Source organism: Loxodonta africana, chromosome 18 (genome assembly GCF_030014295.1).
Source record: "Loxodonta africana isolate mLoxAfr1 chromosome 18, mLoxAfr1.hap2, whole genome shotgun sequence".
Lineage (NCBI taxonomy): Eukaryota > Metazoa > Chordata > Mammalia > Proboscidea > Elephantidae > Loxodonta > Loxodonta africana.
The window spans coordinates 28473456-28486396 of NC_087359.1; the positions used below are offsets into that span (position 1 = coordinate 28473456).

The 12941-nt window shown below is 42.9% G+C and overlaps 1 protein-coding gene across 3 annotated transcripts in view; it reads right to left on the bottom strand.

The window, feature by feature from the left end:
• DCAF7 (DDB1 and CUL4 associated factor 7) overlaps window positions 1-11666 on the bottom strand; it is a 29487-nt gene extending 17821 nt beyond the window's left edge. For all 3 annotated transcript variants that reach the window (XR_010318326.1, XR_010318325.1, XM_003414322.4), the window contains exon 1: window positions 11325-11666. Coding sequence is in view for 1 of the 3 variants with exons in the window: in XM_003414322.4 (XP_003414370.1) it covers window positions 11325-11462 (138 nt within the window). In the remaining 2 variants the exon portion in view is untranslated. The remainder of the gene's footprint in view (window positions 1-11324) is intronic.
• Window positions 11667-12941: the final 1275 nt, after the last annotated feature.

Genomic DNA, 12941 nt, shown 5'->3' on the forward strand with positions numbered 1-12941 from the left:
AGTGGATGGCTTTAACAAACAGAATTTTATTCTCTCACAGTCTAGGAGGCTAGAAGTCCAAATTCAGGGCGCCAGCTTTAGGGGAAGGCTTTCTCTGTTGATTCTGGGGGAAGATCCTTGTCATCAATCTTCTCTTGGTCTAGGAGCTTCTCAGCACAGGGATCCCGGGTCCAAAGAACATGCTTCGCTCTCAGTGCTTCTTTCTTGGTGGCATGAGGTCCCATCTCTCTGCTTGCTTCTCTCTCCTTGTATCTTTTGTAAGATAAAAGGTGATGCAGGCCACATCCCAGGGAAGCTCCCCTTCCATCAGATTCAGGGCTGTGACCTGAATGAGGGTGTTGTATCCTACCCTAATCTTCTTTAACATAACCTAATCATGCCTCATTAACCACAGGCAGAGATTAGGATTTGTAACACGTAGGAAAATTACATCAGATCACAAAATGGAGGACAACGACAAAATGCCGGGAATGCATTGTACTTTCAATTAGATAAGAACAGCTAGCTGTAGGACAAACTCCCAGATGTGGAACTACTGGGTCAAAGGAGAAATCTATTTTAAATTCTGAGTGACTGCTACTTGCCCTCTGCAGAGAAGCTATGTAAGTTTATATGCCCACCAATAATGTATATTACCAATTTTTTTGTTGTTGTTAATCTGACTGAAATTTTATTATGCTTTTTTCTTATGAGGTTGAGCTCTCCATATATTTAAAGGGTAATTTACATACCTATTTCTGGAAAATGTTCACACCTGTTGCCCTTTTTCTACTGGGTGACCGTACATCTTTACATATTAAAGAAATTTGCTCTTAATCTAGGACATTACATATATTTTTGCAGTTTACCATTTATCTTTTGACTTTGTGGGGTTGGTTGGTTTTGCCACACAGAAATTTTATTTTATTTTTATCTGGCCTAGTTTATCTCTATTTTTATGGTCTTGCAGTCTAGTTGTCTCTACTTTCATTTACCCACTCTGTGATTACAAAATTCACCCATGTTTTACAGTTGTGCTAATTTTTTTAATTTATTTGAAATTGTGGTACAAGGTATGAGGTAGTCTCCATATCACTTGTTATATGATCGATTTTCTTTACTCATAACATCCTATTATCACAAATTATGTATTTGAGCTCATTTCTGGACTCTCTTCTGTTCTACTCATCTGTCCTTACAGTATCAAACTGTCTTAATTATCAGAGCTTTACAGCATGTTTTAATGTCTGGTGGGGTAGTTCCCCACTTTCCTCATTACTCTTTCTTTTCAGGGTTTTTCTGACAATGTTTGCACATTTGTAAATTCATTTGTAAAAGAAATCAGTTTGCCTGGTTCTAAAAAAAAAAATCAGGATCACATTAAGTTTATAAATAAGTTTAGGGACACTGAGTCTTACTAAGGAGAGAGTATACTGTTTCCTTTATTCAAGTCTTGCATTGTGTCACTCAGCAGCATTGTTTCCTATACAAATCATACACATTCTTAAGTATATCCCCAGGTATTTATAGTGGCACAATCTACAATAGTTGTAGATTTGTACACCTTGATTCATTGTCTTCTGGAACTAAATGTGGCTAGCCTAATTTCCTCTTCCCCTTTTAAAGAAGACTTGATCTTATTGCTTGGGTGCCCAAAAGATTCTTTTCTCATCTTTAAACTATAGAAACTTACTAGGATGTGTTTTAGTGTCAACTGTTCTGTGTCAATATTTCTTGACCTAGAGTTTAAATTCATCACATTGAAACTTTATTTTTGTGAAATTTTCTTTAATTACATATTTGAATTTGTTTTCATTTCTCTCGTTCTCTTCTTCAGAGACGCCAATTATGCCTAAGTTAGATCTCCTTTATTTTCTACATCTATCGTTTTCTAATTGTTTTTAAATGTTTATTTCCATTTCATTTTCTCAATCTTTCCCTATCCCTTACAATATTTTCAGCAGTTTTTATTCATTTTTCTGCTGTTCCCACCATGACTTTCAATTCTGTGCTATGCCAGTTCATCTTCCATTTTCAGGAGAAAATCTGTCATTTTGCCTCATTTTATCAGATCTCTTGTATCTCTGCTTAGAGCTATTAATTTTCTTAAGTTCTTTGGATTTATGGTGGCAGGACATTACGCTAAACCATAATTTTCAACTGACATGAAAACGTTTTTGTAGTGTGGGTACTTTACCTGCCATTGTTTCCCATTTCTTCCCTCCTTTCTTACAATATCTTTCTATAGCTACTGTGTTAAGTCCCTTTTAAATAAGGCAAGTTCCTCCTGGATGATCTGAAGGAGGTTCCCGTAGGAGAGAGGCCAAGTTGGCAGAAGCACTTGAAGCCTTTGTGTCTCCCCCAGCCAACAGCAATCAGGAGCTGCCAAGCTGCTCACAGGCCAATCTCTCTTCCAACCTCCCTCATCTAATGCTTCCAGTAAAGATGGCATGGCTATGTGTCTCTTTGGACAGCTTCGCTCCCCTCCTACCCAAGGTGTCAAAGAGGGCCTGGGGAAGCTCCTGCTGCCAGGCTGTGCACTCTCTTCCCACTGTCTCAATCAAAGGACTATTGAGTTTGCCCGTCAGAAATGTGTCACCTATTTTGGAGAACTACACTCTTCTGATTTGGAATCTGGAGTCACAGATGTCCTTTCTTGGCATCTTCCTATATCCATTTGATTTTTTTTTTTTTTAAGTAATATTTTATTGTGTTTTTGGTGAAAGTTTACATAACAAATTAGGTTTCCATTTGACAATTTCTACCCATATTGTTCAGTAACTTTAGTTATGTTTATCACAATGTGACAATATCCTCTTTAATTGTATTCTGGCTATTCCATTTACGGTACTCTTTTTTTTTTTTTTAGTCTCCTTGCCCCTCTACCAGCTCATCTTTGCTTTAGAGTAATCGTTGACCTTTTGGTCTCATTTGGATTTTTTAAATAGCCCATTTGATCTTCATTATATTGCCATCCTTCCTCGTATATTATGGGAACATAAAGAAAAATCAGATCTGATGTTAATCATCTTATTTTTGATATTTAGGCTACTCCTCTGCCTTTTTTCTCCATGATCTTCCCTGTCCTCCTGCTAAACATCAATTTCTTTTTTTTTTTAAATAATTTTTATTGTGCTTTAAGTGAAAGTTCACAAATCAAGTCAGTCTCTTACACAAAAACCCACATACACCTTGCTACACACTCTTTTTAATGAGACAGTCCGCTGTCTCCCTCCACTCTCTCTTTTCGTGTCCTTTTTGCCAGCTTCTAACCCCCTCTACCCTCTCATCTCCCCTCCAGGCAGGAGATGCCAACATAGTCTCAAGAGTCCACCTGATCCAAGAAGCTCACTCCTCACCAGCATCCCTCTCCAACCCATTGTCCAGTCCAATCCATGTCTGAAGAGTTGGCTTCGAGAATGGTTCCTGTTCTGGGGCAACAGAAGGTTTGGTGGCCATGAACATCGGGGTCCTTCCAGTCTCAGTCAGACCATTAAGTCTGGTCTTATGAGAATTTGGGGTCTGCATCCCACTGCTCTCCTGCTCCCTCAGGGGTTCTCTGTTGTTAAATATCGATTTCTTACCTCCACTGTCTTTCTGTAACCATTGTTTCATAACACTTTACTCCAAAATGTGAAATAAATACTGTTGAAGAGAAAAGGAGGAGCCCTGGTGGTGCAGTTAAGTGCTTGGCTGCTAACCGAAAGGCCGGCAGTTCAAACCTACCGACCGTTACATGGGAGAAAGATGTGGCAGTCTGCTTCCGTAAAGATTACAGCCTTGGAAGCCCTATGGGGCAGTTCTATTCTATTAGATTGCTATGAGTTGGAATCGACTCGATGGCAATAGGTAACGAGTGGGTAAAAGAGAAAAGAAGGAGCTCTGGTGGCTTAGTCCACTTGGCTGCTACCCAAAACGTCAGTGGTTCAAACTCATCAGCAACTCTGCCGGGGAAAGATGTGGCAGTCTGCTTCTGTACAGGTTACAGCCTTGGAAACCCTATGGGGCAGGTCTATTCTGTCCTGCAGTGTTGTTATGGGTCAGAATTGACTTGATGGCACACAACAACAACAACAAGAAAGAGAAGCTCTGGTGGTATAATAGCTAAGTGCTCAGCTATTAACTGAAAGGTTGACAGTTTGAACCCACCTTGCAGCTCCACAAAAGAAAAGACCTGGCGATCTGCTCCAGTAAAGATTACAGCCTAGAAAACTATGGGGCAGTTCTACTCTGTCCTATAGGGTTGCTATGAGTCAGAACCAACTTAATGGCACCTAACCACAAAGAGAAAAGGCTGTGGAGTAAAAAGCTTTTTTACTTATTTTTAAATTGTATTACTACCTCAGATGACTCCTGAGGCACATATATGCAAAAACAATTCATCCCTTGAGGCATGACCACATCTTCACTTTCACTTTTATTAGTTTCATGAATAACACCATAAATTACTGTTCATATTACCTAGGACTTATATTAAAAAAAAAAAAAAAGTGCCATGTCTATGCTGTTAGACTATAAGCTCCTTGGGAGAAGCCACTATTCCACTTCAATGCAGACAGCACTAGTATCAGAAAACGAAGTGGAACATGTGTGTGTGTAATTTTTTTAAAGTCTCCAAGTTACCTGAATCAATGTAGTACTTCAGTCAGTGGAACTTTTCCCCACAACTGCTAATGTAACAAAAATCAACTAAAGCCACCTTCTGAGAGCATAAAGCTGCTCCTCCTGGCCTTTTCCATTTGTCCTCAGCCAATGCCCACACACACTGAGGTCCTGCCTTGCTAAAGTCTGAGATGAATTCAGCACTGCACCCTTCAGCTCCTGGCTCGGAGGTTGGCCAGTCAGCTCCGGCAGTGAGGCCTCAGGCAGGCCAGACTATCTACAGAAAGAACACGGCATCTCCAGTAAGTGCGCGGGAACAAGATTAGGTCAAAATGCAATAAAGTGGTCCCATGGGGGAATTTGTTCTCTCACTATGTAGAAAAAAGGGGGAAGTTAAAAACCGTAAGAGTTTTGTATGTTAAAGCTCCCTGCTGACAGTCCTGCCAGGGAGATGAATTTGGATGGAGCACTGCAAAATTACAGATATCTATCAAAAATACCAATGTGTACAAAAATGCTTTCTCTTTATTGCTACCAATATCACATCTGCTAAAAAAGGTTACAGAAGGTCACCAAGTATCACTGTGCCTAAAAGAGTGATGTATTCAACACATTTGTTGAATTAATGAGCAAATGAATGAGAACCTGGAACGGCTGCTACAAACACTAAGAGCTGAAAAATTATATACCAGAGACAAAATAATTAGGCACTGTGTATATAAAGTAACTGCGCATTAAAAATCTCAGAGGAATCAACACAGCTGACAAGGCAAACATTTATCACGTGTATTTTAAGTGCAGGGTAGTGATACCCAGATTCATTACCAGTATTCTTCAAAAAGCATGAGGAACACCTAGTTGCTCTCAGAACGCATAAATGTTCTCTAGATGCTAAATGTCAGAGCACAAGTAGTCAGCTCACTAAATACTAGTGCAAAATAAATCCCAGTCATCCTATCAACTTCATTCAAAACCAAACTCTGAAACACGCAATTAAGTGGAACAGAAGCCCAGGAACTGCTACCATCCTTTCCCCTAAAAGAATGGAAATGTGACCTGCCTTGAGACCATAGATACTATCAAAACTCAGGAGGAATATAAGAGTCATTGTGTCTAAACCAGGTAGGACAGGAGAAAATGGGCGACAACTAGCACATCATAGTACTTACAGTCAGAAGTACAAGCTGCCAGGCCACAAAATGAGTTGGTCAAAAGGGATCAAGGGAATTTTTCCCCAGGGTCTTTAAAACCTTTCAAAGACAGGGGATGAACACGATGACCTTTCTGACCTAAGGTCCTGATTCCCCTGTGGAAAATACGAAGTCAAATCCACTTAACCAAACCAAACCAGTTGCTGTTGAGTCTATCCCGACTCATGGCGATCCCATGTATGCAAAGTAGAACTGCGCTCCATAGGGTTTTCAAGGCTGTGACCTTTCGGAAGCAGATCATCAGGCCCTTCTTCCGAGGCACCTCTGGGTTGGTTCGACCCTCCAATCTTTCGGTTAGTAATCAAGTGCTTAACCGTTGTGCCACCCAGGGACCAAATCCACCTAACACCCATATAATTCTCCTCGATTATATTCCAATTCCAGGTACAGTAATGATTATGAGGCCCTGGTGGTTTGGTGGCAGAATGCTCACCTTCCATCAGGGAGACCAGGTTCGATTCCTGACTAACGAACCTCATGTGTAGCCTCACCCATCTGTCAGTGGAGACCTGTATGTTGCTATGATGCTTAACAGGTTTCAGCAGAGCTTCTAGACTAAGATGGACTGGAAGAAAGCCCTGGCTATCTACTTCCAAAAAATCAGTCAATGAAAACCCTGTGGATCACAATGATCCGATCTGCAACCAGTCACGGGGATACACCAAGACCAACGTGACAGCAGTTAACCACAAAAAGGACGATGATCACGTTGTGATACCTAGCATTTCTACATTGCTTACTGTGTGCCAAAGTTCCTCGGTCCATTAACTCCTTCTGACAACCCTCTAAGAGAGATGCGTTTATTATTAATTACTCTCACTTTACAGGCAAGGAAACTGAGGCACAGGTTAACTTGCCCAAGGTCACACACCGCTGGGACATGGCCGGATTGAGAACCGAGCCCAGTCTATTTCAAAGAGGCAATACAGTTATGGAGCTTTTTTCAGGGGTGAACCTGGATGGAAGGGCAGAACCAATGTCAGGAGCACGTAGCCACAAAAAGACTGGATTCCTGCCTCTGGCCAGCAGATGCCAAGGTAACGCCAGGGCAATGTTCTTAGCGTGCTGCCTGGACCATCTGTTTCTGAATCACCCGAATGCCTGCTAATTTCAAGGGTGGAGCCCAGGAATACATAAACCTCAGGGAATTCTCAACTGCCTAAAATTTAGAGAACCAATGCTCCAGCACCATTGCTGCTGAGACCACACAAAAAAGAACATGAGACACAACAACTGATAACAGGGCTTTTTTTTTAAAATCAGATATAGTGGATAGAATCTGTTTCTTTACTTTGCAATGATTTTCAAATTTATTCAGATTACAGAACACCTGGAAGTCACTGTTGTTCCTGAAACACTAACAGATCTAATTCCATTGAACAACTAGGAGCAATTCTACTATAGGAAAACATGGTTATATTAACACAAAATTTATAAAATTACAATGCTGTTTTCTTATCGTAATGCCTCTACACCAAGGGAAAAAAAAAAAGGCTATTTCTGAGCTTCTTCATCAGTATCTATTTGCTATAAGGTTGCTATGAGTCAGAATCGACTCGATGGCACTGGCTTTGGTTTTTTTTTGGCTATGTGCCCATTAAGTTTGTCCTCTGCTGGCAATCACTATCCATGGCAAGTAGGAACTAAAAGTCCGAAAATTCCAACCAATAAATTTTCAAATTTCTCTAAATGAAGCCAGCCACCTCCATGGCAGGGCTTCTCCAAAACTTAGGTCAAACTGTTGAAGGTAAGACAGTACACAATTCTGGCGAAGCCAGCACAACTTGCTCAAGGCAAGGTCATGTAAACTCCACGGACACATCGAAACTCCCCGAGGGACTGAATTGCTGGGCTGAGGGCTGTGGGGACCATGGTCTTGGGGAACATCTAGCTCAACCGGCATAACATAGTTTATAAAGAAAATGTTCTACATTCTACTTTGGTGAGTAGCGTCTGGTGTCTTAAAAGCTTGTCATCAGCCACCCAAGATACTCCACTGGTCTCACCCTGTCAGAAGCAAGGGAGAATGAAGAAAACTAAATACACAAGGGAAAGATTAGTCCAAAGGGCTAATGGACCATAACTACTACAGCCTCCACCAGACTGAGTCCAGTACAACTAGATAGTGCCCAGCTACCACCAGTGACTGCACTGACAGGGATCGTAATAGAGCAGCCCAGACAGAGCTGGAGAAAAATGTAGAATAAAATTCTAACTCACAAAAAAAGACCAGACTTGCTGGCCTGACAGAGAGTATGGCCCACAGCCACCCTTTTAGCCCAGTAATAAAGTCACTCCTGCGGTTCACCCTTCAGCCAAAGATTAGACAGGCCCAAAAAACAAAACAACACTAAAGGGGCAAATCAGCCCAGAGACAAGGACTAGAAGGCAGGAGGGGACAGGAAAGCTGCTAATAGGGAACCCAAGGTCAAGAAGGGAGAGTGTTGACATGTCATGGGGTTGGTAACCAATGTCATAAAACAATATGTGCCCTAACCATTTAATGAGAAGCTAGTTTGTTCTGTAAACCTTCATCTAAAGTACAATTTAAAAAAAGAGGAAATTAACCTTTCAGCTCAGAAAAAAAAACTTAGTCCAAGAAAACCAAAAAAAAAAACCCCAAACCCACTGCCGCTGAGTCGATTCCGACTCATAGCAACCCTACAGGACTAAATAGAACTGCCCCATAGAGTTTCCAAGGAGCCCCTGGTGGATTTGAACTGCCGACCTTTCAGACAGCAGCCATAGCTCTTAACGACTATGCCACCAGGGTTTCCTCTTAGTCCAAGAAGCACTACTTTAAAGTGTGATTTACTGCCCCTACGCACAGATCCTCTACAGTAAGGTTTCTTAACTTGGGGGTGGGGGGCGGGTCCATGAACTTGGATCAGAAAATTATATTTTCATCAATCTCTAGCTGAAATTAAGCATTTCTTTTAATTACAAATGGAGGCAGTCACCCACAGCAGCATTAGCAATATCCGTGACTTTGTCACCAATAGAAATCATTGATTTTTTCATATCACATTATATTTGTGAAATATATTATGAAAAGTTGTTTACCTTCATAACCATTTCAAAATTACAATAACAATTACACTAGATGATACAATTTAATGAGTTAATTTAAAAGCACATATTACTTTATCACCACTTTTCAAAAGTTTTGATAACTATAGTTCAATATAATTGGCTTCCTTTGTAATCCTATATATGTTTACGCATTTGAAAACATCATTCTGAGAAGCAGACTATAGACTTTAGATCGTCAAAGGTGTCCATGGCACACACATACACAACACACACACACAAAAGCTAAGAACCCTGAACTACAGATAGATGGAGACACAAAAATAATTTGCCTAGAAAAACCCAAAAAAACCAAACCCACTGCCGTCGAGTCAATTCCGACTCATAGTGACCCTATAGGACAGAGTAGAACTGCCCCGTAGAGTTTCCAAAGAGCACCTGGCAGATCTGAACTGCCGACCCTTGGGTTAGCAGCTGTAGTACTTAACCACTACACCACCAGGGTTTCCATAATATGCCTACATCACATAAATGAGTTCAAATATAAAGCCAAAAAACCAAACCAGTTACTAGCGAGTCGGCTCTGATTCATGACGACCTCACGTTGCCAGACTCCAACCACTAATAGCAGCTGAATGCATTGTTTGTCCCACTCAGGGACTCAGAGTTAAAACACAGTCAACTGCTTATTCTGTTACTACTGGGATTATTAGTTTGCATTTTACTACTAAGGCAACATTGCTTGTGTGCCCAACACAAAGAAGGAGCTCCATACGGTTGCTGAATGGAAGGCCGAATGTGGGGGCAGAGTTCCCAAAACTGAGATTTAACACCAATTATTCCACAGATTCTTTGGTAACCTAACTGTGACTCAGTTTTCCCTCTCTTAGAAATGAGACTATGACTTCTTACCCAAATTAACCCTGGAAATACTTGCAAGAAAAAAATTATCAATTTGTGTGAAAAGACTCATATGCCCTTTGGAAGTCATATTTTACCTTTTTTTTTTTTAACATGTACCCTTAACAATAGTTCTAGTGGTCTTAATTTTAATAATCTGGTTTCCACACCAGGGCTTTAAATTCCATTTCCAGCTCTGCCATCCACTATGCTCCATAAGGAATAAAAATCACCAGAGAAAAGGAAATAAAGCTATGTCTTGCTCCCGATTCTCCGTTTTCTGTGGCCAGTGGGTGGGCTTCGAGATCAGTTTGTACTCCTTGAGATTTGTAAATTGTTCACGTGCAATATCTGAGCAAAGTCCATTGTTTTCAACGTTTTCTCAAAGGGGACTCCCAAGTAGTTATGACCTACTCTAAAGAAACAGATGTGCTCCTGAAAAACTACACACAAAAGAAATATAAACATTTCAAATGCTTTTTACAAGACCATCACATGTAAAAAGAAACCTCCTTCCTACAACAAACTGTGGGTCAGAAATACAACTGCCCTGTGCAATGCCCCACAGCTAATCAAGGGACCAGACAGGACCTGACCCTAGACAGCGTGACTTTTTCCCTCTGCGCCATGCCTGTCACTCTCCACGTAATTTTAGTTTTCTGGTGTTCATGGTTTAAGCGGGAGCTCTGGCTCTAAATATCAACAGCCAAGGCTTTCAGTTGCTCTGATCACTATCAATCACAACTTTTACTCTGATACAATAAAAGGAAGAGCTTAAAGAATAAAGGAAAGAAAATTCCTTATGCAACAACTTCAGAAAATAAATGTATGCTGCACTGCCAGCGTAAAAGTTTCCCCTACTACCAACGCTTCTATGAAGGACTCTCAAATTGATGGATGCCCAGAAAGACTTACTACTCAAGGTTACACATCTGTATTAGCAGGAAAGGAGCCAAGGAAAGACAAGGCAAAGTATCATCCTTCTCTATTTAGGAAACAATGACGGGATCATGGCCATGGGCCAAGACTTTCAAAAAGACATCGCTTTGGAAGGAATGGCTATCAGGCAGCAATAGCGATGGCACTCCTGGCAGAAGGGCCAGGGGAACCATGAATAGTATCTGGGGATGGGAGTGGGGGGAGGGGGAAGTCTGTGCCAGAAGTGAAGGGCTACCAACTCTAACGCCTGCATTTTCCCTCACAGCCATTAATTCCTCCCACCCCCGCCCCCCAAACTGAAGCAATGCGGCAGGAGGGGAGGGGGTTGAAAAAGATAAACGGTGTAGCCTTGGCGTGGAAGCTCGGGTTTCAGATCTGTTTCGGCCATGAAATAGCTGCCTAGCTCAGCAAGTCACGATATTGTGCTTCAGTTTCCCCATCAGTAAAACGGAGGTAACTACACTCCCGACTACACGGGAATCTGCCAGGATTAAATGAGACAACGAGTGCAAAACCCTCAGCACCGGGCAAGACACACAGGAACCGCTCCAGGACGCCAAGGCAAGTCCGCAGGAGGGCTCTGGGGTCTGGGCTCCGGCCCGGAAAGGGCGCTCCCGGGGCCCGCTCCCCGCCAGCTGGGCTCCGAGCCCCTGCCCGGCCCACCTTGTTGTTGTACTCCTCCACGAAGCTGCCCAGCGCCAGGCGAAAGCGCTTGTCAGGCCGCACGCTCCAGTTCATGGCGTAGACCGTCCAGGGCGCTTCATACTTGTAGATCTCCTTCCGTTTGCCGTGCAGGGACATGGTGGCGGCGGCTGGGCCGCAGTGCGGGCCGGGTCCGCAGTCGGAGGCAGCGGGCGGGGCGCGAGTTGGGCGGGGAGCCGAGCCTGGGACCGAGGGGTCTGAAGGGAGGCGGGGCAGGCAGGGACAGCCTAGCCCGGAAGCGGGGCCGCGGCGACAGACAACGGCGGCCTGGCCCGACCCCCACTTTCAAACCAGCTTCGGCACCGACAAAAACCACCTTCCGTTTGGGACACCGCCCCGCCCACTCGGAACGGAAGCCACGCGACCCCCGCAGCGTCGCCGGCCGTTGGCTGCCTGACACGTCCGTTCGAACAGTTCCTTCGCCTGATTGGTTATTGTGCCCGGAGGTTTTGACACCTCCTCACTACGTCACTCCAATTTCTCGCCCCTCCCAATCATGGGGCGGGGCTTTCGCAGACCCGAAGGCCATTGGCTGATACAAATGTCAGTCCGAGAGATAACGGTGCACTGCTGGTGAATGGGGGCGTGGGTGATATAGAGTTCAACGTGCCGGGCAGCAGGTCTCCAAGTTCTAGGTCAAGTCTCTGAGAATGAAACCTCTTGCGTGACCTGCTCTGACCTCCCCTCTGCTGCTTCTATTCTGAGCGGCCTCCCCAAGCTGTCGAGTAAAATTAAAATTCTGCAATAATGGGGGGCCTTGCGGCCAGGCAACTTGGCCCGCGCCAAACAGGAGTCACCCTCCCTTCCCACTCGTCCCAACGCCCCTTTGAACCCGGGCAGCGTTTTCCCAGTGTCTAAAGGAAAGGCCTCCAGCACGCCTTTTGCAGACCGACCGGTGGCTTAGTTAGGACCACGCCGGGTTCAGTGAGGCCTGCCTGCGCTTTCCTGCAATTCCAGAAAAATCTCCGAATTGAATTCTCCGGTTGGTCCTCAATTAGCAGCAACGTGACCAGCTTGGCTCTAAGCTTCTGTCTATGTCCATCCCTTCCCCGCAGCGCATCCCAAGGCGTATGTCAATCAAGCCTTAAATTTATCTGCGCTGTGAGTTTGAAATGGAGAAAATGCAGGTCTCGAATCTGGGTAACAACTTTTTATACTTTACATGGTTTCCAATTCTTTGCTTTCAACAAAATTGAAGGATTGTAGTGGATTGTTAGATGATATCATTAAATATAATTTTTAACGGTCGATGTGATTTTTAACAGACAACTTGGAAAGAATTGAAAGAATTAAGTGACGTTTTAATAAATCCCTTCCAGTCCCATCTTATTTGTGTGAGCAAGTTTTCTCTGTGCTTAAGTTTAATAAAAAAAAGAAAAATACAAACAAAACTGTTGCTGAACTTTGTCTTATCCTCTTAAAAAATGATATTCATCCACAGATAAATGAACTAATTGGGGGAAAAAATCCCCATGCAATCTCTTTAAGAGGTGCATTTCCAATAAAATGTTAATTTTTATAAAAATGTGAATATATATTTGTTGTTTTAAACAACTCGGTACTACTAATAAAGCCTTA